The following is a 26072-nucleotide window of genomic DNA, read 5'->3' on the forward strand; positions in this document are numbered from 1 at the left end:
ATATACCTCAATTCAACCACTGAGTAGTAGCAACTAGCAAGTAATGTTTCCATTTTATTACTTTTCTGCTTAATTTTGATTCAATCACTCAGAATTCTGACTTATTAATTTATTATTCTTTTTATTTTAAAAAAAATATATTATTAAAAGGTTATTTGCAAGGTTTAAATGTAATTTGTAGAACAAAATTGAATCTAAATGGTTGGATATGAATATGAGGATGAGATTAGGATAATACATTTGAAGCTCATTTCTTCAATATATATTTCATTCTGGGAATAATGAATATTTGGACAATTATGAATGGGTCAGGAGTGAGTTGACCCGAGAATTATATAATAAATAAAGGAAAAAGAATTGAAATTTTAACTATAGGGTGATGGAGGGAGGACCAGAGACAATACACTGCAAACCCATGTTAATTTTATTTCTCTCTCTCTCTCTCTCTCTCTCTCTCTCTTTTTTTATTTATTTTAAATTTTGGCAACTTGCTTCTAGGACTGGACCGCTTTTAAAGTAACTTTCTTTTCTTCTCTTTTTTTTTTTTTTAAAAAAAAAAAAAAAAAAGAGAAAAGAAAGAAAGAAGTTAATTTTATTGATATTAGGTTTAGGTGTTTGTGTGTTTTAGTTTTGGATTTACATAAAGAAGAGCAGGTGTAATTGACGAAAATGGGAGTTTAGGGGAAATGGTGATGAGGGGTAGATTTGTCTTTTGAAAGGGGGAGCCGGGAGGGGGGAAGTTGGGGGATATATATTACGGCTGGAAGTGGGAAGGGGTATTTATGTCGGCTTCAAAGGAATTTTAGGACGTTGAAACTTGGAATAATCCAATAACCCTTATTTTAATATGTCCATTCCCAAACCACACCGCTTTTCACTTTATATTCTATATTCACTCTTCATCTCCAAAACCCCCCCCTCCTCATCTCTCTCTAACCTTTTCTTTCTCACCTACCTTTTCCCTTATTACTTACTGATCTTATCATTCTCACATTTTTCTTAGAACTCTGCTAATACTAAAAATACATTCTTCTTCCTATCAATCATAATCCTTTTATTTTATGTTTCTATTTCCTCTAAATAAACTTCCTATACGCAATTAAAAATTACTATAAAATACACGTTTGTATATTCCTATAATTTCATTTATGTTTAGGAAAAGATAAGCAAAATAATTAATAGAAAAAGAGAGAGGTTTACATGTAGTTGGAGATATTAGGAGAAATAAAATAGAAGGAATTTGTGAAGGGGGATGCAATGATGGACGAAAGTTAGGGTTTTTCTTATTTATCGAGAAACAGCAATTTGCATCGAAACTCCCAAACAAGCTTTTCCGTGCTTTCATTCTCAAACTCAATTATTTCTTTTTCTCCCAATAATTACACTGTCCTCTAAACCCATAACCAACTACTCCATTTATTTACCTTTTATATTTTACACATATCTCTTTTCTAAATTTCCTAAAATGATTCTTCTCAATTAGTTAGTGACATTTTAAATTTATTTTTAATACTAATTGAAAACTTCAATTAAGTATTCTTTTAATTTTTTAAGTTAATTATAAATTATTAGTAAAAATATAGACTTAGTATATATTCAAATTTAAACCAAATTCAAACTTTTAAAGTAAAATTATAACAAATTTATGAACTTTAACTTAATATTGAAAGTGTAACCTTTCAAAATGTAGGAGTCAAAGTAAAAAAAAACAAAATTCAACGTTTTTTTTTTTTTTTTTTTGTGTGTTTAACAATTTATTAGATGGTAAACATTAATTCATAATAGGCCAAAACACCACTGAATTCAAAATCTAATTCCATCATTTATTTATATAATTTATGAATTCCCATTTGATGAAAATTGAATTACTAATTATTTTTTCTAATAAAACATATTTATAGTAGAAATGATCAAAATTAGATGGGCATTAATTTGATCACAATGTCTATTTCTATAAGATATGACAAAGATTTTATGTGTTGGAAAGGTCCTTTCAAAACTTTGGATGCTGCACAAAGCTATATGAGAGTTTTGATTTCATCAATAATATTATATATATATATATATATAAAAGCAGTAGTGGTGAAATTAATATGAAAAAAAAAAAAAAGAGGGAAGGCTAATAAATGAAATTAGATGATTGTATGTGATATACACACTTAAGGACAGTGTAGGTGTAGGGCATATAGATCTAGCATCAATTTTCCAAGATTTTTTCTTCTTCAATATTAAAAACAATAAAAAAAAAAAATTGTGGGAATATTGTGTTGAGGTACCAAAATGCAAATATAAAAAATTAGGGGAAGTAGGGCCAAAGTATGGAGGGAGGGGGGGAGGGGCATAAAAAGAAAGAAAGAAATGAGGGAAGAAGGAAAATTGATTGAGAAAAAAAGAAGAAAGAAAGGAAGAAAGAAAGAAAGAAAGTCTGGGGTTCCCCATAATTGTAGGGGCATGGGACCTCCTTCCTTACTTACTTACATTGTGGTCCTATTCATCCCTATCATTTTATTAAATTTCATTTATTCCATTCCCTCCCCCTTTTTTTTTTTTATATATATTTCTTTCTCTTCATTTTCTCATTTTCCCCTCTTTTTTTTCTTTCTTTAATATACAAATTCATTTTTGTTTTAAGTGGATTTTAGTTTCTATCACTAATATTTTTTACTATTTTGATTTTTTATTATCCTATTTTGATTTTTTTATTATCTTTGTTAGGAGTGAAATAATTAAATTTGACAAAATAAGTAAATAATTCTTGTTTTAAAAAATAATAAGTATAAGATAGAATGGATTTAGGTTCAAATAAATTTATAATCTCTATTATACTTTAAAAAATGTTTGAAACTTTGTTGTCTGAACTTGATTGTCTAAACGGATCACTTTGATGAAAGTCACTTACATAGAAGCCTGAATTAGTCGTTTGGGCTATGATTGATGTGATTATAATCTCCAAAACAAAAGCTTATTAGATAAAAGTCTGAGTTGCTCTCTTTAAAATGTTTTGTGACTCTATAAAAAGTGTTAGTTCTTGATATTGCTACTAGGATAATAAACAACCTAATGTTCGATCATAATTGTATCGAAATTGATCAAAGTACCAACCCTCATTGATGTTTTTACTTGAAAACAAAAATGAAAGAGAAGAAGTTTGGTAAGAAATATGTTTTTATAGTGAATTTAAATGAAATGATCGAGAAGGAGGACTAGTGATGGATTTTATAACACCTCATTAGTCCTATCAATTCGTAATGGTTCAAACGGTCAGGTCAAAACGTAATGATCTCAACACGTTCAATTGCCTCAACAAATCAAATTTTTAAATTTTATGTTAATATTTTATTCCACACCACACTAGACTACAACTCGTTGGTCCAAACGAACCGAAAGACAACACACATAGGTACCTCTAATGGGTTGGAATATAGTTATAGTTATCCAAACTAATTGAGATTTAGCATTAAAATTGACTTTTAAACCGACCATGAAATTAAAAATGGGAGGAAAACTTAGGATTGTGATTATATTATAGATGAACCAAAGGTTTGATATATAGTTTTAATGGTTGGGTTCATTTACTAGGGGGTGTTAAATTTGTACAGATTCGAGTCCACATTTTACAGATTGTCATAAATGCTATTGTATGTTCTCTTATTGATCTTCATTATTATTGATTTTAATTTTTTCGACCAAGTCATTATATGTCATAAAATGCTATTATTAACTAATAGGATAATGATGTACTAATATCAAAATACTTATAATTATTTATTGAATATAAAATTATTTATACTTTAATTGCTTGAAATTGACATATCACTTTACCATAGATTTTTTTTTTCTTTATAAGTTATCGTTTCAATAAAATTAAATGCGCAAAAAACTTAGTTACTTAGCTGAAATTGCTAGTAGTCATCATATATAGAAAATTGACGCTATTAAATGATGTTGTACATTATACTAACAATTGCCACTGTCACAAAACTTAATTACCACATGCTTGATTGAATTTATATATTATTGTCAATTTTCTAATGTTTAGTGAAACATTAATTAACTCTTTCCATTTCAAAAATCCAATTTAATAAAATGGGTGAGTTGTCACCTTAAAATTAGTATAAAATTATGAATCGGTGATATTTATTGTTATCGTTATTGTTAAGGTCGAATAGTAACAACAACAGCAACGATGTTAATCTAATTGTACTTACAATTCAAGTCTATTGTGATTCATCTATTACAGAATTTCATTTCGATTATACTAATTTTCATTACGGTTTAGTAAATATGGTCTTATATAAGAAAAAAAAGACAGAATATGTTGATGGTAAAGAAAATGTTGCCAAAAAGAGAGATTCCATATCATACAAAAACAATAGTATTATATTCATTTGTTTTTGTCGAATCAACTAGCTCGACTAATTATATTTAATACCACATCTTTTTTTTTGTTAGTAAATTAACGATTCAAAAATTATTTAGAACTATTTTTCAAACTTTATGAACAAAATAGATGTCAACGTCGAGTTTGGCGACAAAAGTGAAAAGAAAAAAGCGATAGGGATATTTATGGGAAAAACGGGGGTTGGATGATTGGGGATCCGGATCGTACGGCTTCCGAGGTTTCGAGTTTGCGGGTGGGCCCTTCTCTTGGTCATTTAGTTCACGATGGGCCTCAATTGAAGGCCCATTTCCTCTTCCATGGCCCAATAACTACGAGATCACTGGATCTCTAGTGCTAGCCCAACGAAATAAATGGTTACTAATGATCAAGTCCAACAACCAAATAAAAAGAAAAGAAATATAAAAGAGAAAACTGTGAGAATGTCTCCAAATAATAAATAACAATTTTTTTTTTTTACTTTTATCCTTCCTATTCATGATGAGGAGTTTGAGGGAGTGATTTTTTGTTGGCTGATTCTTTACTTCTTTCTCCTAATTAAAAAAACTGAAATCATAAAGGGAATCAACATGGCACATTACACAAAACATGTAATCACTTCTTGTTCACTTGAAGCAAAGAAAGGTTACTTTATTGTTGAGGCAATTAGAAGGATAAAGTAGGTAGCCTTAAAGCTCACTTGTGTAGGGTAAGGAAAAAATTAATTAATCTCATAGACTTTTTTTTCATTCCATAGTTTTCCACCCATTACATATTTACAATCTATTGAAGTGCATGATGATGATTTCTTCTTCTTCTTTTTTTTTGTCTTGATTTTGGCATGAATAGTGATATATTATGATTTCTCAAATAAAATTTAACTCAAATTGATGTAAAACATGAGAAATTCAATATTGATACGTAAGATATCTAATTTATGTATACTCATATAAAATAAGATGTTCAAATATTTTCTATGCTACTCCATAAGTAGTTTGGAAAATAGTGATGAATGAGAAGACAAGAACATCATGGCTAATCACAACAAAGTAATTAGGAAATCAAATAATAAATTAGAGAAACTAAAATGCATTAACTTTTGTTTGGGATTAATTAAATCTCACTATTAATTACTTAATCAATTAAATGTCGTATTGGATGAATATATAGGTGAGAACTATTTTCTCTAACAATATATAGTCTTTGAATAAAATAAAAATAAATAAATTTATAAAGACTTAGAATCAAAATAAAAACAATATGATATTTTTGTAGAGATCCCATGCCAATGGTATAATTTTTTTATTAATGTGTTATCCCTTGTTATTTAAGAATGAATTTTAGTTTTAACGCGTTTAAAAAGTTAAAGAATGATTAAATATTTAAAGATAATACAATTGACCATAATAAAGTAAGAAAACTATTGTAAATGGTAAAATTACTTAAACGCTAATAAAATATAACAAAATTTTAGATTTTATTATTGATCTATCAATATAACTACATTGATAAAATCTGAAAAATTTGCTATATTTTTCTATATTTGAAAATGTTCGAATAAAATAACTTACTACTATATATTACTTCATTGTCCAACCGTTCGAAGGAAGAATTTGTAAGTTTCTCGTAAATGAAGGAAAATATTCTTTCTAATAGTAAATAGGATATAGTATATACAGACAAAATAGAGTATTTTCTAGTAAATATTTCAATAATTATTATATCTTCATCTCGTTACTATTGAATTGTATCGTTATATAGAAAGAGGGAATCAAATCTCCAACAATAATATTACGAACTATATAAATAGAATACTAACACTTTTTTTTTTTCAATTTACATATAACTTAGAAAACACAACTTTTATTTTACAAGAAAATATGTTGATGGCAAAGAAGAAAAGTTTATTTATTCTCCTATGCATTTTGATGTTAAATCTTTTAATTGGGGATGCCTTGAATGGGCTAGAAGAGAACATAGCTTTCACGGAATCCAAAAATGATCATCCTAGTTTCTATGGTTTGGAGAGGATGAAAGAAGTTCCATTTGATTATTATCAACTTGTATTGCAATGGCAACCAGCAACTTGCAGCAATGCCATTTGTCTAAGACCCTGGTCGTCGAGGTTTAGCATCAACGGTCTATGGGCTGCCAGCTATTCTCGCCCTATTGGTCGTTGCACTGGCAACGGATTTCTTCAACAAAACGTATGTTTTTTTTGTTCTCGTTAATATTGTGTTTTTTAAATATATTTTCATTATAGTATGATATTCTATTATCGTTTACATCTAATTCATTTTACTATAAAACTAATAAAAAAAAATGTCTGAACTTAATATAAAAATTTTGAATATCTATGCGTATATCCATTTTTTTATTAGCAGTCTAATCTATCAATACCTAAATCTAAATTTTATTACATCTACAAATTATTTTTTACTAGATCACGAGCATTAGAAAAGAGTTGGATGAGGATTGGCCGAGTTTGGTAATAAGTGCAAACCCAGCAGTATGGAGTGAAGCATGGAATTTACAAGGCACATGCTTTGAATCTCCAACATTCCAAATCAATGACTATTTCCGATTAGCACTATACCTTTTTTGGAGAAGCGATGTGCAAAAAGCACTTCAAGAATCTGGGATTGAACCAATAAATGGAAAGCAATATGAAAAGTCGGATATTGAAGCAGCCATAACCAAAAGCTTTGGGAAGCCAGCATTGCGTTGCAACTTGAACTTAAAGTACTTACTTCAGTCTCAATTGTCACAAGTGTTTCTTTGCTTTGATAAATGTCTTGCTCACATCGATTGTCCTTCTAAATATTCTCCTGCCCTTGGATGTCCTACAAAGATCCTATGGAACAAAACATAGTTTTAACTTTTAGTTTTTCCTGGATATGCAAAGGGATAAATTAAATAAATAAACAAAACTTCATTATTCCCTTTGCCTCTTTTAATTTGCTTTGTGTCGGATTATATGACTATATGTGTACGTGTATCATCTCATCATCAATAAAGTTGCTACTCATATCATCTACTTATGTAGAAATGTATCTATATATATATGTAATCATCAATAAAGTTGCTACTCATATCATCTACTTATGTAGAAATGTATCTATATATATATGTACGTATGTATTTATCTATGTATACTACATTTCTAAATTGATGATTTTTCTTTAACATCTCCATTGATCGTCCTGATCTGAGCATCTTTGGCTTTGAATTTGTGATATAAACAAGGATGCTATATTGAACACACCTTCTGTTCTTTTTGGTTCATTTGTTTATTAAAAAAAAGAGCAATAGTTTATTTGGTTTAGCTTTCCATTATTGTTGATGTTTCATTTTTCTCTCTCATTTCCCCTTCCAAAATCCAAACCATTTATGTCGTTCTATCTGCCATCTTCTTATCATTCCTCTACTATATATATTCTTAAATAAATCTAAAATGTTAATTGACTCAAAAGTATGATATCAAAAGTCTGTGAGACTGATCCAAAAACTTAAACGAGTAGATTGTGGCAGCATGAAGAAAGAAGAACGATGATTGAAAAGCTGCAACGTTTCATTTATACAACCATCTTAGTCCTATGATCTCTACTTCTGCCTTTTATTCTATGTAATAAATACACAGCATATTTATAATTTGATGTCCTAACTTGTACACAAAGATTATCTAGGCTTTGACCAATTGAGGTATGGAAGAACTTGTTTGAATACCATTGTCTGAGGGAATATTTGTGAACTCTGAAAGAATCGATCTAAATTCATCTCCTGAGATTGTTTCTTTCTCTAACAAAACATCTACCAATTTGTCAATGGCTTCTCGATTGTTTCTAATATGAGTTTTTGCAATCTCGTACGCCTTTGCTATTGTATTTCGTACCGATGAATCTATGTCTTCTGCTAACTTCTCCGACATGGAGTTTCGAGCTAGCATTCTCATCACTACATCACTGCTCTGTACTGCTGGATCTATCAATGTCCATGGCCCTATCTCTGACATCCCAAGCGTTGTTACCATCTACAAGTTTACACCCCTCTATTTGTTAAATCATATCAATCATCATATTACTTAACATGAATTGACGTGCATATTATTTACCTGTCTAGCAATTTGAGTGACTTGTAATAGATCTCCAGCAGCACCGGTGGTGATCTCCGGCTCCCCGAAGATCACATCCTCAGCTGCTCTGCCTCCAAGTCCACCAACTATTCGAGCAAATAATTGCTTCTTGGAAACAAGAGTTGGGTCTTCTCCAGGCAAGAACCATGTTAGTCCTCTTGCTTGTCCTCTTGGAATTAGAGTTACTTTCTGTACTTGATCATGACCTTCTGTCAAGGTCCTGTTCAATTTCCAAATCTGCATTTTCAAAATCAACCAAAACACATCTACAAAAGTTGAACATTTGTTTTAAACTTACGCGCATACTGCATGACCAATTTCATGGTAAGCCACTAAAATTTTGCTCTTCCCATCCGTCATTGTGGTCCCTTCCATCCCAGCCACAATTCTGTCGATCGAATCATCGATCTCTTTTAGTGTGATTTTGTCTTTCCCTCTTCTTCCTGCTAAAATTGCAGCTTCGTTCATTAGGTTGGCTAGATCGGCTCCACTGAAGCCTGGCGTTCTCATTGCAATGACGCTGAGTAATATGTTGCTGTCCAGCTTCTTGTTGTTGCTGTGGACCTTCAGGATTTCTTCTCTTCCTCTCACGTCTGGCAACCCCACAGTAACCTACGTCCAAGTTGGTTGATGAGTTGAGCCTTTTGAAATCACATTGGCTGTTGAGTTATTCTTTCTATTGGAGATGATGATCCATCCGGGTTGGGATCATATGGTCCAATAGTGGGTGCTTGATATGAAGGGTATTTCAATCCTTCGTTCACTTGTATACGGTATTCTATACAAGTTTCAATATTTCGAAATGGATACAGGTTCATCCTATAAAGTATAAGGTTATATGTTCTATTTATTTTAGTTTTTGAACATCTGTTTTGATTGGCCAAAGTGAGCTTACACAACTCGAATAAAGTATCTGTTAACGATCTAAAGGTTTGTGATTCAAATTTTCTTAAAGTACTTTAAAAAATTCTAGAAAGAATGTTGCTTTGCATAACTACAAACAAGAACGAGAAGAAGTACTAGCTTACTTGTCTATCAAACCTCCCCGGCCGAAGCAAAGCAGAATCAAGGATTTCAGGGCGGTTTGTAGCAGCGATGACGATCACACCGCTGTTACCAGTAAAACCATCCATTTCAGTGAGCAACTGATTCAGTGTCTGCTCTCTTTCATCGTTTCCTCCACCAATGCCTGTGCCTCTCATTCTACCAACAGCATCAATCTCATCAATGAAAACTAAGCATGGGGAATTGGCTTTTGCTTTGTTGAATAAATCTCTCACTCTTGAGGCCCCAACCCCAACGAACATCTCTATGAACTCAGAACCAGAGAGAGAGAAGAAAGGAACTCCAGCTTCCCCTGCAATGGCTCTGGCCAACAAAGTCTTTCCTGTTCCTGGTGGCCCAACTAAGAGAACCCCTTTTGGTATTCTTGCTCCAACTGCTGAGAACTTCTCTGGAGTTTTCAAAAACTCCACAATCTCTTGGAAATCTTGCTTTGCTTCATCAACCCCAGCTACATCATCAAATGTAACTCCTGTGTTGGGTTCCATCTGGAATTTGGCCTTGCTCCTGCGTACAAAAGAAGTACAGAAATTTTAACTCTTTCCTTATGTTGGTTGCCAATTAAGATTGCTCTCTCATGCACTTTAAAAAAAATGTAGTTAAGATTGTTCATTTAGCTAGAAGATTATATTAGATCTACTTAATTCTTTTCTTTAAAAGTTTAGTTGTGTTTTCTTCAGTTAAAAAATCCTAATGGGGTTATAAACTTTCAATTTATATTTAATTGAGCTTTATAGTTATTCAAACCTGAATAATTTTACCAACTTGAAAATAGCTGAGCATCACGTATTTCTTAAAATAATAAAGCAGCAGACATGCCAAACCTCAAAAGCTGATATATAAAACTTGTAATTAAACCTTTCACATATGTTATCAAACTTTTGGCCTAGAGTAAGTAATCTAATTGGCAATGTTTAACAAACAGACTACATCAATGGATTAAAAAGAATCAAATATAGGGGGTACGACTCTTCTAATTCCAAAAGATTGATCTGAACCAATATAACATCCTCAATAAAGAGATAATAAATGCTCAAAAGCCTTAAAGCTACCTTCCAAGTCCAAATGGCAAGTTGGGTCCTCCAGGAGAGTTTGAAGAAGATGATCGAAGCAGCAATGAGCCAAGCAACAACAATGGAAAACCAAAATTTCCTAACAAATCAAGAATTGCAGGCCCCCAATTGATCTCCATAGGATGAGCTGCAAAATCCACATTCTTTTCCTCCATCTTTCTTATCAACTCCTTTGGCAACCCAGGCAACTGAATCTTAACCCTCTGAATCTTATCCAACACAGGATTATAAATCTCAGCAATGGCAACAGTACCATTCTCAAAAACATCAACCTTCTTCACTGCCCCCTCATCCAAATACTGCAAGAATCTCGAGTACGACAATCGACTCGAAGCCGATTCAATAGGACTCTCAGGCTCTGCCCTTGCCAAACCAGAGTCATTGAAGAAGGCATCAGCTGGAAGAGTAAGACCAGTGGAGCTCAACAGATTTCTCTTACTGATTTGAGCGTTTAAAGGAATTTTAGGACATGGGTTTTCTTTGTTAGATGTTTTGGAGTGATGGGTCTTCCTTGAATGATCATGAAGCTTGCAGACAGGAGAGAGAGAGGGAGACAAATATATGGTAGAAGACATAGTTTCTGCTGTGTATTTTGACAAGCGTTTTGAGTGATGATTTGAAAGAAATGTGAAAAGAAAAAGATACGTTGAAGCTTTAAATGGAGAAGTAAAGAAGAGGAAATAGGAGTTTCCAGAAATTGGAATTTGGGGATGTTTGAAGTTTCCATCTGATTCATGAAGGCTCTGGAATTGGCTCCAAAGCTGAATCCAAGAAAGTTTTGATGAGAAAGAACGTTGAATAAGGTGAAAATTTGTATGCTCCAAGCGCCACACACTTGTGCAAAAGGTAACGGCGACTTAAGAATTTCCCACCAAATCATGCATATAACTTTTTTTTTCTTGTTTGTATCTCATTATAGTCATTGCCATAAAATCTTCTTGTACTATTTGAGGAAACCCTTCGAACTGACACTCTTGACCTTCTGTTCCTTCAATGTAGATCATCATGTTAGGAATAGAATTCAATCTCTACAGACAATTGTTTTATGACTTTCCTCATCTAAATTCAAACATTTGCTGATAATGATGACACTAGTGTTCTATTGAGGAAGCATTGTATTACACATTCTTTTTCTCTAACATACATATACACATATATACCTTGGATAAAAAAAATTAAAATAATAAATAATTGACATGGACTTGATTTTCTAAAAAGAAAAAGAAAAATAAAGCAAAGGAAAACTCTAGAAAAATGTATTATGTGCAATAAGCTTATTTTTTAAAAACAGAAAACTTATAACAAATAACCAATGGCATCAAAATCAACATTTGTATTGGTCTCTTTCACATATTTTATTCATATTATTTTAATTAATTAATTATATATGATGGATTAAAATTTAAAAAAATTATTTTAAACGACAATTCTTTTTAAAATATTATAGATATAATATCATTTTACTATATTTTTGAAAATAAATTTGTTTATTTTTTTATATATTTTTTAAAAAAACTTTAATTTTATAAATTAAAAGTCAAGATGTGTCACTAAATTACTAACGCAATGTGCCACTAATTTTTATAATTTAGAAAGAAAAAAAATCAACTTAAATTTGATTATAATTTAATTATGTTGAATTGAATAAAAGAAGGAAGAAGAAAGGGAGGAAAAATGAAATCCCCGGTTTTGTGTAGAGCGGCGGCCAAGGTTTAGCATTTCATTGCCCTAAATCGCTCCCTTCTTCCCTTTCTTTCCATTTACCCATGGCTTCCTTTGCCGCCAGGTCCATTTTTCGATCCTCCTCCGCCAAGGCTGCCACTCTTCTCAGCGCCGGAGCCAGAGCTGCTCCGGCTTCTTCACCATTTCGCATTGCTTCCAAACGACCTTTCTCTCACTGCTCTTTTAGGTAATTCCCTCCCAACCCTTCGACTTCGACGATATTTTTTCAATGTAATTTGATTCTGGAAACTCAGCGTGTGAGTTCAGTTAAGATGCGTGGAAAAGTATGCTGAGTGTTCTCATAGGTATTGTTTTTCACTTTCTCTTTGAAGGCTTCCGATTGAACTGAGCTTCTGCGTCGAGTCCATGCTTCCCTTCCATTCTGCAACTTCTTCGGCATTAATGACTTCGATGCTTTCTGTTTCTCCCCATAGCTTTGGTTGGCTTTCAGAAGGTATTTTCAGTCCTTATTCTTATAGAGTGAATTTTACTTTTTCCTATCTTCTTTTTATCCTGCCACTACGAATTCTGATTTCTTTTGTTCAACATTGGATAGATGCATTCTTGGTCCTACAATCGAATTAGTAGTTTCTACAGTGAATTTTACCTTCTTTTTTTTTTTTCTTTCTTTCTTTCTTTCTTTCTTTCTTTCTTTATTCAATGTTCTTGTTCTGCTGACACTATGAAGTTTCTGATTTCTTTCGTTCAAGAATTTGGATAGCTCCATTCTTAATCTTACTACCGTGAGTTTTAACTTCTTCAATGTTCTTGTTAGCTGGCACTATGAAACTTTCTAATTTCTTTTGTTCATGATTGAATTTGAACTTTTTCAATGTTCTTGTTACTTACCGCGCTTCTATAATATAAATGCTCTTTTTGCTTGATTGAACAAGCATCTTATCCGTCCTTTTTTTTTTTTCGTTTTTTTCGTATCAATGGATTGCAATTTTGAGTTCATCTTCCTAAGATAAATATTAAATGCTGCATTCTGTACTAGGGTCTAACTTTTAAGCTAAAGAAGTAACGAAACCCTCCCCTCCAACTCTAACTTGTAATTTAGTTCTTTATAAGTGATGCTTGTATGTTCAAATCACGACTATTTCATCCACATAATTGATATAAACGCGAGGATACTAATTGTGATGTTTAATCAGTGTTCAATGATGATGTGTGATGACGAATGGTCAAGGGGCAGGAAGTTTTATGTGCAGAGTTCTACATTGTGACAGTGGCACTGCTAAATTTTGTGAACTGATCTGCAGGAATTTGGATTCCCAAGTCTTGACTTTCATTCTAGTTTGCATGTCTTAGATTCTGAATTTGTGTCACTATGGATTACTAGTAGAGTGTATAGGAAGAGATCTACAATCGACAAACATATGAGTTTTATCTGAATAGAAAGGTTTCAAGAAACTGAATTCACAAAGTCTTATTATGTTGAATTCCTTATAGGATTGTCTTGCAATAAAATGAAGGATTCTTTCTCCAGTTGTATGGTTGCTCTATCATTACTTAAGCTATGAACATACTTCATAGTTCTGATGGATGCTTGTGTTTTACAACTCCGAAATCTGTTAGATTGCTGAATGTATGAACTCAACAAGATTTATTAAATACAAAGATGTTTGGTGAACTCTAATCTTATTTTCTGTCTATGAACAGATCTGTGTTACACATCGTTAACGCTATTTAGTATCTATTTGGCAGTGTCTGGCTTGCAAACTTCATGATATATGATGATGATTGGATAAGGTTTTGACCACCTGGGCAACAACATATTCTATTCAACCTGACTTGGCGATCTTATATATTGAATTCTGTTTCCTCAGCAAAGCATATGGTTGAGATTTCCCATAGAAACATGAGCAACAGTTTTGCTAGGATTGTCCTGTGTTTTAGTGACTTCAAAAATTGTTCTCTCGTGGTTAATTTATGGTTTTAATGATGTTAAAAAAGAAAAGGAAAAGAGTTGAAGTGGAATGTGAATGAAAAAGAAGATATTAAGGTCGTGTTTATTCCTGGTGAAACATAATCAATCAAAAGTATTCTAAAAGATGCGTCTTATTTCGTTAGATTTGTTTTGTTACTTATGTTTTGTAATGGTAATGAATTGAAGGAACATAGCTTGCAAATTTGTTATAAAAATGTGTGCAATCTGATTGAAGAAGATAGGGGTGTTTGAAAATGATGTGGGACTCGCTACTTTTATGGTTACATATACATTAGAGAGAGAGTTATGAATTTGTTGCATTTATCATTACCGATATGTATTAGTAGAGGCCTAATTTATTAAATTTGTACGGATGATTCAATTTTCCAACCCAAAATGTCAAATGATTTATTTTAAAATTTAATGTTATTTGATCCAATGTTGATGTCATCATCAGAAAAGATTAATACCAAAATTTCCTCATGCAGTCATGTTTGTCTTTATACCCTTCAAACCTAAAACGAAAACACTTTAATCTTTGAACAGCTTCATTACGTTTGAAATCCATCAATCACTTTGCAAATTTTCCTTCCACATGCGCCCTACAAATTTAATCTAACAAGTGAATTTAATCTTCGTTTCACTTGTGTCTAGCTAATTATGGTTTTGGGATTTTTGCATTTTGTTTATGGTTTTTTGTTTCTTTGTTTTCTTTTTTTGGTTTCAGTATGTTCTATACCATTGAGGTTGAATATGACTAGTTAGAGAGTCAAGGGTTTAGTGAATGTAAGCGAGAGAGATGTTGAGAGCAAGACAAGCCAGACATACGAGCCCAATATCGAGAGCAAAATGGGCTAGAGTGAGTGCGAGACAATTAGAGAACAAGATTAGCAAGACACTTGGAGAAAGCAGGAGAAACAAGACTGGGAAGAGCATTTCTAGCGAGTGTAATTCTAACGAGATGAAATACATAATGCTTTTACTAATTTGTTTTTTCGAAGATATGTTATTGTATGTAGAATTGACTTAAGATGTCGACGCGTATGTATTAAGAGTATGTATTTTTTCATCACACAAATTATATATAATTTCAAAATTTAAGAGTATGTATTCCTTAGCGTACAAAATAGGATTTAAATATACTTTTTTTTTTATCATATTAACTAGAAGACTCAAGACTTATTTAGATTTAAGAAAAAAACAATTTTTTCTATAAAAAAAACTCATTTTTATTTAAACTCTTTTGATAAAGGCAGTTTAAATATTATATTGCATATACATCATAGAAAGATAACCATAACTATCACTAAATGTAACTCTACCTGACTTTCACTTTTGCATGACCCTTTTCCTATGCTTATTTTGAAACTTAGCTATTAGACACTTTCTAATGTTTTGCTTAATTGAAACTTTTGTAAATTCCATCCGATTACATAACTTATTATATTTTGTGAATAGTTTGTAATATTCTTAATTAGACCATTTACTGCAATTGTAATCAAAATTATTGTTATTGAACGTTAAACTTTTTTGTTTTTACATTATTGTCATGAAAATTAATAAGTTACGAAATTTAATTATGTGTACTAAATATGTAAAAAATCAATTAAATATTTTTTACATAATAAATTTAGTTTGTACAATTGACAAAAAAGAAAAGAAAAAAAAACAGATTAGCTAAGCTTGAGAATTCAAAACAAGTTCCCCAAACATAAACATTAGAAATCTAGATTACCAATTTCTTCACTCAATTCCTGCATCCCAAACTTATCAAATAAGCCCACAGACATTTAATTATGAACTTGCACACCAAACACCCTGAAGGACTATACTGACCTGGGATAACACACTCCATATAGTCTAGTTCACATGGTTTCTTATGACCAGCTACTAATGTACCACGCTTGTTTGAAGTGCTACAATATGGTGAATTCAACCCTCCTAATATCTCGCTACTACACTGGTTGGTTGCGTTTGGTGTTCCTCTTATTGATTTCCATTGATTAGTGCGCTCGTTGTCTAGTGATAACGTTGATGGTACATTGTCTGTTGACAATGAAATGTCATCTTCTTCTCAACAAAACTTATACGATTCCTTGTATTGTTTGCTACACACGCATCATCATAACTCATATTTTCAGAACTTGTTCTCAAATTTTCATCATGATACGATTTTAATGTTACAAATAATTGAACTCTACAAAGATCTTTCTAGAAAGGGAGAAAGCGAACATCACCATTGTTCCTTATAATATACTGAGGAAGGCCTTCATACTCTAGCTTTATATTTAACTCTCATTATGATGACAAAGTCTAAAGAACTAATGTTTGTAATTCTGTAGATGTATGCTTTAAGTTCTTCATACTTCAATGTAATAGACACAATAATTCTTGTCAATTTGCTTCCAACATACAAACTTTGGTTCTCATCTTAATCACCTTCGTATCGAACAAGTAGTCATTTTTCTGTCGTCTGCAAAGCAAGAAAACATTTGTCATTAAGTTGTAAAAGAAATTGAACATCAATGCAATATGCAATTACAAAATTGCTCGTTCTCACTATCATTTCCTCTAGATGCCTAGTTATTTTGCTATGTTTCGTTCTCACTAAGTCTTTCTCTCTCTCTTGCTGTCGCTAGTATCGCTCTTGCTATCTCTCGTTTTACCTCCTTCTATGCGTAACCAACCACTCTCTTGCACTTATCTTTAATTTCAATCTTATCAATCTCACTCAGAAACCAATTGAATAGTTTTCAATACTCGAAGACAAAAGATAATTTTCCCAAACTAAAAACAAATAAAGATAACTCAAATTATTTGAATCGACACTCATATTTTATACACTTTGCTAAATAGTAAATAGTGTAATGTGTCATATGATAGGACCCATCACCATTTCCACTCTTGGGAAAGTAACAAAGATTTTAGAAACCCTACAGTTTGGTTTACAATGCATGGAATTAGATGTCATTTAAGTAAACACATTAAAGGAAGTCCTTTCTATTGGTTGGAGATGGTTTACAAACTTAACTTTAAGGATTTAATTCTCAATTACTGTGTCAACAATTATACCTACCTGCATATTTATTATAGTTAATAACCTCAAATTATAGGAGAAGTTACACTAACAATAACCTCATGGATTTTTTTAAAACTAACAATACAATCCAAAAGTCAGAAAACACTCTCTAACAATCTACATTCATTACAAGACACTTAGTGGATAAACTTATTGGCATTTTCATGTATCCTTTGTTACACGACAAAGTCATCTTTGAATTTTTTGAGTTTTTATGATTGAACGACTGAAAATGGAGGTGTATACTCTTGGTAAGGGTTGTGATTTTCAATTCTTTTAACTTTTTCTTAACCACGTTAGTTTATTCATGTCCCCTTCTAAACTCGTTATGTTACAATGCAACATAGTGCCACTGCATACTTTAGCTACAATAAATATAAGAAAACCATATGATAATCTCAACTCTTCGTCTCCTCGATAAAGAAAATGACTTAAGGAAAGTCGAACATTTTCATTACTCAATGGAAAGTGACATTGAAAATGTTAACTAACTACTCTAACCAGTCAAATTTAACCCAAAAAAATTCAAAAACTAGAATGACCGAATACTCTGCCAAAAACAAATAGTCATCCCTTAAGGAAGTTTCTCCTCGTTACATTAACTCAATTGTAATTGCCACGATAATAATTAGTATAAAGCAAACCTTAATATTAGGTGTCAAATCAGCAGACCATTAAATTGAAGCTACAGAAGAAAGGTTTTGGCCTATAAATTTGAGTCCCCCAAACTTCATTATCTTATCTCTTTTGGCCTAAGAAATTGGAGTATACAAATGAAGTTTCATCACCAAACTGCCATGAAAATCCATCCCAACTGTTCTACTCCAATGCTCATTCTCTTTCTCCTTTTCCAGCTTCTTGGTATAACCATATCATGTCAAAACATTGCATCATATAACTCTTCTCAGGTAATTTAATCATAAAATTTTGTTTATTTCTATTCAAAGTTGACCAAATTAGCCCACCCCCCTTTTGTTTACAGCTGTTTTCAGAAGGCAACGGAGAATATGAGTTTTTTTACCTTGTTCAACAGGTAATCAAAATTGTGTTCTTCCCATTTGGGTTTATCTTATGATCACTTTTCTTATTTGTGGCTGTATTGTAAGCATTAGTGGCAGGTTTCTTTATGCAATTTGAGGCCTTGTCAAAAACCAGCAATACCCACTTTCAGTATTAATGGTTTCCGGCCTTCTTCTTATGGGATTCCCAATTGCAAAATTGGAACAAGTTTTGATTCTTCAAAGGTATTTTTTGCTGCACAGAGAGATTAATAAAGAGGGGTTGATATGATTCAAATTCATTATGATGTTCTTTTTAATAGATGTTGGACCTGAAAACTGAGTTAGATAGAGAATGGCCATCACTTGAGGTGGAAGAGAATGAAGAAATATGGAGGAAAGAGTGGGAAAACCATGGAATCTGTTCACAGCCATTGCTAACTCAACACGCATTCTTTGAAACTGCACTCAAGCTTAAGCAAACTTTTGATATCTTCACTATCTTAGCAAACAGAGGTTTGTACTGTTTCAAGATTTGAACAAAACTTTGATCTTCCATTTGAAAAATAGTCCACTTGTCCTTGGTAAGGGAAATGAGTTTATGTTTACCCATAATACTTGTTAATTCTCTTCAAGTTTTGAAAATTGTTGTAAGTTGTCCTTATACTAGTTTATTGTTAATATTGTGGAGAAAAATGTGGTGAGTTAAGGTACCAACTATTTTGAGATAATGGAGAAAGATAGGAAGATCGAGAAAGAACATATAAAGGATTCAATAACCTTTGGAAGAAATACAAGCATGGTCATCTTGATGTGATAACAGATAGTAGGGCTAACTTTTCAAACATGTGCTCAATTAGATGACAAAGACAAGTGCAAAAGAACTATAAAGAAAGTATGCTATTTATTATTTCACCAGAGTTGTGTTGATGCCAAAATTCGGATAGGAAAAAGAGTTGTGGCCTTTCACTTGGTAACAACAATAAATTTGTTTTGAGAGGAAAAGAATATGACTAGCAAAACAAAAAGAAACTTGCACATCGTTGTAGTGCTACACAAACTCTTATGCTTACAGTTAAGAGTAAAGTAGTGTGAAAACTTTAGAATTTGAGAATCAAAATGAGCTTACTCCTCCTTTAGTTACAAAGATGCGTTTATAGAAGTAATCATCCTAGATTATCCAGCTTAAACACACCCGTATGAGATCGAGCATCTCCCTTGGATCCATTTTAGGCATAGAGTCATGCTTTGGGTTGGGGCATAAAGCATGGCACGCCTCACTAAATACTTTGCTACAATGAGATCGAGCATGTTGAGCTTTGTCCAAAGCTCAAGCCAACTCTCTCCCCTAGGTCTATTTCAGTTCTAGGGTGTTATATACAGTTTAAATCTTGTTACTTTCTTAACTTCTTTTCACTTTTGTTTTTGTTTATGTCGATTATGTCCTTTGATTTAAAATCACACTATGTATGAGCAAGTATATCATTCTTTTAACTTATATGTCATATCTTCTTCAGATCATTAATGATAGATTTACACGTTCAAAATCATTTTCAAAAGTTTAAACAATTATCTACAGAGACAACAAAATGTATTTCGAAACAAACGAAAGTTACAAACAATATATTAAATGCCAAAGAATCTCACCTAACATAATAGCATCCTATGTTATTAGGTCAATGAATAAGTTCTTTTCAACTACTTAGACTTTGCTTTCTAGAAATCATTACAAAACTTAGCTCTATTATATTATGTGTTTTTAATGTTAATGAAATGGTTTGGGATGCAGGAATCTTTCCATTTGGAGAGGTGTATGACTTAGAAAACATAAGTGATGCCATTAGAGATGCAACAGGACATACTCCACAAGTGGAATGCAAATCATACAAACAAATTCCTTTGCTCTCCAACATCTTCCTTTGCTTCAAATACAATGATAATGCCATTCATATTGTGGACTGTCCCCTTATAAGAAGATGCAATTTCCAAGCTATCCTTTTCCCTTATGCTCAATTTGGTCCATCTTAGAAACTGAAAATTCACTTTGTAATGGCACTAGAAACAGTCCCATCTATTTTTGCTTCACTAGAAACAATTCCATCTATTTTTGCTTCTGCTATCAACTTTTTTTAGTGTTTTATTTATGGCTGAATTTACACTGCTCCACCTCTGTTTTGATCTTTATGTTAAATAACAAGTAACTTATTAAGATTTACGAAGTGACAAACTCGTTTGTTTCTTTTTTATTTAAATATATAGTTGAATTATAAAGTTTGAGTTCAATCTATTAAAATCTAGAAAAGTTTGTGTTTGGAATAACAAAACTTATTAAAATTGAGTTATTTTATACTAAGTAATGAAATTGGAAGGTAGGAAAAACTGTGTTTTTAGATGTCTAGGAGCAAATCTAAACTGATTATCGTAACAGATGGAAACAAAGAGAAGACATTGAAGACAGCTTAACACAATCTCCAAATTGAATCATATCATTTAAAGCCAAATGGAATAGTATGAAGGGTATAGAATAAGACAAACTATGTAGATTCTTATTTGTTCTTTGAATTGAAACAGACTAATTACAACGTAAAGCCAAATCATTAATTTCTTTTCCCTCATTAGAAATATAGCCAAACCTTTTGTTCTAGTTTGCTGCCAAATCATCAACTCGTCTGATTAAAAATGCTGTGCTACGACAAAAATGAAAGATATAACCACATATTGTAGACCATACAACCTGCAAACATCACTTACTTAGGATAAGTGGCTTGTGCTCACGTGAACGACGCTTTCCTTTCTTGATCCAATCCTAAGAACAAACGTGTTGAGAAAAGCCCAGCAAAACCTTTCGACAGGCAACCTTCAACAGCACAAGGGGATTTGGAACCTACTGTACTATTATGTCGAACCATCTCTATGTTCTCAGCTGCAGTACATGATGGTGAGTTTATCTCCAAGTTCACTGGCCTGCAAGCCATAAATCTACTTTTCTTGACGCTCGTAACAGGAGTAAACTCCATGGCACTGGTTCTAGGATCACTCGGAGACACAATGCCGTCCATTTGCATGTCCTCAGGTAATTTCCTCTTCAACCCAGGGAAAAACTTTAATCCTGATACAATACAACAGTAAAACAAGGCTTTATATAACATTCTGCTTCCAATGGAAGTCCCAAATGTAAAACAGTACATTTTTTTCCTGACAGTTGAATCCATACCCGAAAGAGAATCTTCAAATACACCTGACTCTTCTGAGTCTCCACAATTACAAGATAACTTCGAGACTTTATTAGATCCTGAGCGCCTGCACAATGATTATCAGTAGACCAAGTGTTAGTACAAGACACCATGGGCTTAAAATGATATGCAAAAAAGAACAATTTATCTACATTCAACTTCAAACTCATTGCATCTGTAAAATCCTCAACAAACGAACCTGTACATATGCTCGACGAAGTCATCAATGAGAACAGGCCAAGCACCTGATAGAAAAACACAACTGAGTAACTACAAACATTACATTAAGAAAAGATGAGCATTCTACTTATTTTAAAGCATACCCAACATTTCAAAAGAGTAAGGGATAGAGTGGAGGGTCTTTCTCCAACAGTAGTGATCCATAATCCTCAAATTAATTAGAAAATTTTTATAATATAAAACTAAAAGTACCGGGAAAAAATCAAGTATCCCCCCTTTGAAAAACTATGAAGCTCTTCTTTAACTTTAGTTTTTTGTATTTTTCATAAGCTTTAGTGACAGAAGTACCTTTTTTATATCCGTAAGTGTTTAAGTCAATTTATGTGCGCCTCGACTAATCTCACAGGATAATCCGTCTAACCCTTCAACATTTGAGTGTCAAAGAAACTTATAAAAAATTAAACCTAAGGCGAATTGAGCCCAAGACCTCTTAGCTAGTTATTGAGACTATGTCTCTCTTTTTACCACTTGACCAATTACCACAACCTTTGTTGTATAGCCAACAAATTCAAAATTGGTTTACCATACTGGAAGGATGGGCCAACAAAAACTGCTAGTTGTATTATTCCACTCATTATATAACTATTTGAAACTCAAGGACACAGATTACATGTACAACCTATAGAACAAATCCTATTGAAGTAAGATCATAGCGCCATTATCTGTGAGTTGCATTATTCCACCATTATATGACTATTTGGAACTCAAAGACACAATTATACACCCTATGGAACAAACCCTGTTCAAGTAAGGTCGTAACCATCATATTGATATAACTATCAATCTTCTAATATCAGTGTATTGAAGCATGATCTTTTGCCTTGAAAGCTTTTTACAACTCTACCGTACCTTGAGGCTCGCCCCCCAAATGCACAAGCCAGAAAAACGTTTTAAGGCATTAGGCACACACTTGACACTTGAGAAAGAGAAAACAAAACAATAATACCAAGCGAGCATATATAATGAGATCAATTAATAATTGCATTCTCTTCATATTTCAAGCCCTCCATAGAAGAACAGAAACAGAAGGTTAAACAAGAAAACATGAAAGTGAAGCATTATATTTTTCTTATATAAATGGACAAAATATACTTTTTAGTTCTTAGTACGATAGAATTCAATTGCATCAGTGAAACAACTTCAAAAATTAAGGAGAATGATTACGTAGCGTAATTCCAATGTCTTAACATTCTTAATTTAAATAATATCTAAAAGATTATTTCCATTAAATAAAAATAAAAAATAAAACAAATACCTTCGGGATCATACCCTTCCAGATTTTCATGTACACAGCGGCTGAAAGCCAAGACTTGCTGCCAAGTATCCTCAGAAATATTGTGTCGCTGATTGTTCTATAGAACTCAAATGCATCAGAACCCTTGAGATAAGTGGCACTACTAATCCAAGGGATGAGTTGAAGAATAAAACACCAAAAAATAATATAAATTCACAAAACCAGACAGAAGAAATTTGGTCGATTTAGCTTAGGTACAAAAATTATCAAAATTTACCAAATTCATCTGCTTCAAACATTGAGACAAATGCATGCATTTGTGTAAGATATATCTATGAACATCTATCCAAATGTCTCTGCAGATGGCAACTACATTAAAATTTTCATTCATGGTTATTTAGCATGTACAAATGTTTCATATTTGTTAGGCCCCATAAGCGCAAGTTGATGAAAATGACTTTACGTAGAAATTCTGATTTCCTGATTATTATCATTATGCCTAATTGACAGAATAAATGAGAAAAGGGAAAAGGGTACCTCAACAAAAAGGAAAATAACTATTTTGAACAAGAGCTTTCTATAGGTTGTACATTGTGTCCTTAAATTTTAAAGAAAAGGAAAGAAAGAGAAGGGGCAAAAGAATACCTCAACAAAGTCACACCATTGATTAAGTAACCGAAATCTCCCATCCAAAACTAATCTCCACGCTCTAACAGCCATACTAACAGCTGTAGTTCAAATAAGTAAGTGAAAAAAATATATCAGAATGTAAGAGAAACAACTTATCCAATGCACATTCATGTTATCTTTCATGTTAGGAAACTAATACATATTTTAATATCCAAATCTAAAGAAGGAATCTTACTGATATTTTTTTGACCATTCTCCCGACACACAAAAAAAACAAATTCGTAGAAGCGTGAAAATTCTGAGAAGTCTACCTACAGAATAAAATTGTCAAAATCCAAAGTACAAAAATTTAATATTGCCACCAGCTAATACCAAAAGCTTGCCAAATTAAAGGAAGCTAGAGTAGAGTATGAAACCAAGAAATCTGATAGGAAGAAGATTACCATAAAGTTTAGATATGACATCAGCTTCGATAGTTCATAAACAACTGAGTTCCTGCAAAAGTAATTTTTACTTTTCAGATAACCTGGATTGATATGAGAAGAACTTCTTATGATGTAAAGCTACAAAGGAACAAAAATGATTCGGAATGGCCTCATTTATCCTGTTGTGAATTTGGCACGCTTAGTTTTTCTCCACGTGTCATTCCTTTTTATTGAACTGCAAGAAAAATACTAGACCAAACCAGAACTAAAACAATCAAACTAGCAAGCATCAATGTCTATGAATTATTATATTAAAAATTATTTTTCATTTGATAATTGAATTGATAAACTAACTTAGTTTCACACATCTTTCAGTTAAAAATGTTTGGAAAACGTCTTATATTGGAAGGCAAAAGATATCGAGTCGTAATTCTGTAAATCCCCAGCCTATCATGGTCCATTTGGCATAGAGTACAAATAACAAAGCATCGCAACATATACAGTGTCGGTTTGAGGGATATACCCCATCTGCAGTGAAGATTGCACATATATTAAGAGCTCTGCAAGTGCCTGCTTCGAACTTTTACACATTTGTGTTTCAGCATTTCCAGAGTCTTCATTCCCATGATAGCCATTTTGAGATCGAATATCTATACACAAGTTAGTAAATAAGTTAAAACTCCATTATATGGCTAATTTGAGTTGCTAACACAAAGCACATCAGACTAAGTTCATTAATTCATAGTCTAACCAACGAGGGAGATTTCAAAAATCAGAATTGTGATCTTTTTTTCATGACAACGAAGCGGCAATACAATCAAACTAAAATAGCAAACCTTGACGTGCTCAGAAACCAGAAGAAACCCAAGCACATGATAACCTCATATGATATAACTAACTTGATTCAAAACAATTAAGAGCCAGAACATGATACTACTTGTCTTTCTTTGAGTAAAATTTAATGTTTCCACTTAGCTCCATTAACCCCACATTTTCTCAGTTCCTTTTACTCTCGTTTTCTGTCATCCAAAACAATATTAGTTTCATCTGTCCGCAACGATTAAGTAAAAACTCAAACGTTTCGATAAATTTAATTCATAATTTTCTTAGGAAGCTAACTGACCAAAACATAAAATGGACATTGACCCTTAAAAAAAACACCCATAAACTGAATCTTTACACTCTTTATCATCCAAATTATTAATGCAGGACCCGAAAAATAAAAGGTACCAAAACTTATTAAGCATCCAAACCCACATAGCAAATAACCCATCTTTTCAAAAAAGAAATAAAAGCATCCAGATTTTTAGCATACCGAAGATAGATATCTACAAATAAAGATTGCAAGAGAGTAAGATTGTAAGGGTTTTAGGAAGAATTGAAGAGAAAAGGGGCGGAATCGAAAAGTTGAAAGAGTGGGGGAAGGAGAAGGAAGTTGTTACCACAATATTGTCGATAAATCTGGACGATGTCGAAGCGATTCATATGCGAGAAACCCAGAAGGGAAGTCATGGAAGTTTAAAGATTGTTGAGGGAAAAAGTTGAAGAAGAAAAATTTAGACCTCAACTAAGATTAGAAGCTCTTCTTGATTCTCTTTCTTTCTCCTTCAGTTCTTTGCCCTTTTGGTTTTGCTTTTTATTCTCTTTCTAAACATTATGTCATGCCTTCACACAATTCCTCTTCTATATATTTTCTATTTGTTGTTAAGTTTTCAAAAAAAAAAAAATTCATTTTGTTTAGGATTTGATACATCTAAATGATGTTTAGTGAGTTATTATAATATGTATTTAATATAGTTTGTATTTAGAGTACTCCGTGCACATAATTATAGTTTGGTTATTATAATATAAAAATATTGAAATTGAAGAGTTATGAATAATGACATATGAGAAATAAGTTCAATAGCTCACTCCACTCATTCATAGTTGAAGGTCA

General features: G+C 32.3%; 5 protein-coding genes across 7 annotated transcripts; 3 read left to right on the forward strand and 2 right to left on the reverse strand.

Annotated features, from left to right (window-relative positions):
• The first annotated feature begins 6206 nt into the window (after positions 1-6206).
• LOC101213784 (ribonuclease DdI) lies at positions 6207-7411 on the forward strand. Its single transcript, XM_004148648.3, has 2 exons — positions 6207-6585; positions 6822-7411. Exons 1-2 carry the CDS (start codon positions 6259-6261, stop codon positions 7248-7250), a joined length of 756 nt encoding a protein of 251 aa, XP_004148696.1. The 5' UTR covers positions 6207-6258; the 3' UTR covers positions 7251-7411.
• A 442-nt stretch (positions 7412-7853) lies between these two features.
• On the reverse strand, positions 7854-11837 carry LOC101213306 (ATP-dependent zinc metalloprotease FTSH 6, chloroplastic). Its single transcript, XM_004148646.3, has 5 exons — positions 10625-11837; positions 9539-10079; positions 8809-9122; positions 8490-8730; positions 7854-8408 (listed from the first exon to the last, which is right to left on the reverse strand). The coding sequence occupies exons 1-5, from the start codon at positions 11218-11220 to the stop codon at positions 8061-8063; spliced, it is 2040 nt and encodes a 679-aa protein (XP_004148694.1). The 5' UTR covers positions 11221-11837; the 3' UTR covers positions 7854-8060.
• Positions 11838-12301: 464 nt separating this feature from the next.
• LOC101214029 (protein NUCLEAR FUSION DEFECTIVE 6, chloroplastic/mitochondrial) lies at positions 12302-14534 on the forward strand. Of its 2 annotated transcripts, none has more exons than XM_004148650.3 (3): positions 12302-12554; positions 12700-12821; positions 13522-14000. In XM_004148650.3, the coding sequence occupies exons 1-3, from the start codon at positions 12412-12414 to the stop codon at positions 13539-13541; spliced, it is 285 nt and encodes a 94-aa protein (XP_004148698.1). In that variant the 5' UTR covers positions 12302-12411; the 3' UTR covers positions 13542-14000. The 2 variants fall into 2 exon arrangements, with proteins under 2 accessions (XP_004148698.1, XP_004148697.1); XM_004148649.3 differs by lacking the exon at positions 13522-14000 and adding an exon at positions 14075-14534 and having other exon boundaries at positions 12304-12554.
• Positions 14535-18118: 3584 nt separating this feature from the next.
• Positions 18119-20601, forward strand: LOC101214423 (ribonuclease 1). Of its 2 annotated transcripts, none has more exons than XM_004148651.2 (5): positions 18119-18284; positions 18359-18409; positions 18489-18620; positions 18698-18890; positions 20164-20601. In XM_004148651.2, exons 1-5 carry the CDS (start codon positions 18150-18152, stop codon positions 20400-20402), a joined length of 750 nt encoding a protein of 249 aa, XP_004148699.1. In that variant the 5' UTR covers positions 18119-18149; the 3' UTR covers positions 20403-20601. The 2 variants fall into 2 exon arrangements, with proteins under 2 accessions (XP_004148699.1, XP_011655995.1); XM_011657693.2 differs by having other exon boundaries at positions 18495-18620.
• Positions 20602-20833: 232 nt separating this feature from the next.
• LOC101214663 lies at positions 20834-25806 on the reverse strand. The gene is made up of 9 exons (XM_004148652.3): positions 25579-25806; positions 24660-24786; positions 24155-24206; positions 23947-24022; positions 23727-23809; positions 23103-23199; positions 21807-21852; positions 21589-21674; positions 20834-21483 (listed from the first exon to the last, which is right to left on the reverse strand). The coding sequence occupies exons 1-9, from the start codon at positions 25646-25648 to the stop codon at positions 21146-21148; spliced, it is 975 nt and encodes a 324-aa protein (XP_004148700.1). The 5' UTR covers positions 25649-25806; the 3' UTR covers positions 20834-21145.
• Positions 25807-26072: the final 266 nt, after the last annotated feature.

The sequence above is a fragment of the Cucumis sativus genome, chromosome 5 (assembly GCF_000004075.3).
Source record: "Cucumis sativus cultivar 9930 chromosome 5, Cucumber_9930_V3, whole genome shotgun sequence".
Taxonomy (NCBI): domain Eukaryota; kingdom Viridiplantae; phylum Streptophyta; class Magnoliopsida; order Cucurbitales; family Cucurbitaceae; genus Cucumis; species Cucumis sativus.

Coding starts and splice junctions, on each gene's coding strand:
- LOC101213784 (XM_004148648.3), top strand. CDS start 6,259: ATGTTGATGGCAAAGAAGAAAAGTTTATTTATTCTCCTATGCATTTTG. Junction 6,586..6,821: donor ACGGATTTCTTCAACAAAAC/GTATGTTTTTTT, acceptor ATTTTTTACTAG/ATCACGAGCATTAGAAAAGA.
- LOC101213306 (XM_004148646.3), bottom strand. CDS start 11,220: ATGTCTTCTACCATATATTTGTCTCCCTCTCTCTCTCCTGTCTGCAAG. Junction 10,080..10,624: donor TTGCCATTTGGACTTGGAAG/GTAGCTTTAAGG, acceptor TTTTGTACGCAG/GAGCAAGGCCAAATTCCAGA. Junction 8,731..8,808: donor ATTGGTCATGCAGTATGCGC/GTAAGTTTAAAA, acceptor GAAATTGAACAG/GACCTTGACAGAAGGTCATG.
- LOC101214029 (XM_004148649.3), top strand. CDS start 12,412: ATGGCTTCCTTTGCCGCCAGGTCCATTTTTCGATCCTCCTCCGCCAAG. Junction 12,555..12,699: donor TTCTCTCACTGCTCTTTTAG/GTAATTCCCTCC, acceptor TTCTCTTTGAAG/GCTTCCGATTGAACTGAGCT. Junction 12,822..14,074: donor CTTTGGTTGGCTTTCAGAAG/GTATTTTCAGTC, acceptor TCTATTTGGCAG/TGTCTGGCTTGCAAACTTCA.
- LOC101214423 (XM_004148651.2), top strand. CDS start 18,150: ATGAAGTTTCATCACCAAACTGCCATGAAAATCCATCCCAACTGTTCT. Junction 18,621..18,697: donor CAAGTTTTGATTCTTCAAAG/GTATTTTTTGCT, acceptor TCTTTTTAATAG/ATGTTGGACCTGAAAACTGA. Junction 18,891..20,163: donor CACTATCTTAGCAAACAGAG/GTTTGTACTGTT, acceptor TTTGGGATGCAG/GAATCTTTCCATTTGGAGAG.
- LOC101214663 (XM_004148652.3), bottom strand. CDS start 25,648: ATGACTTCCCTTCTGGGTTTCTCGCATATGAATCGCTTCGACATCGTC. Junction 24,023..24,154: donor TGTCATATCTAAACTTTATG/GTAATCTTCTTC, acceptor TTTATTCTGTAG/GTAGACTTCTCAGAATTTTC. Junction 23,810..23,946: donor GAATGGTCAAAAAAATATCA/GTAAGATTCCTT, acceptor TTTGAACTACAG/CTGTTAGTATGGCTGTTAGA.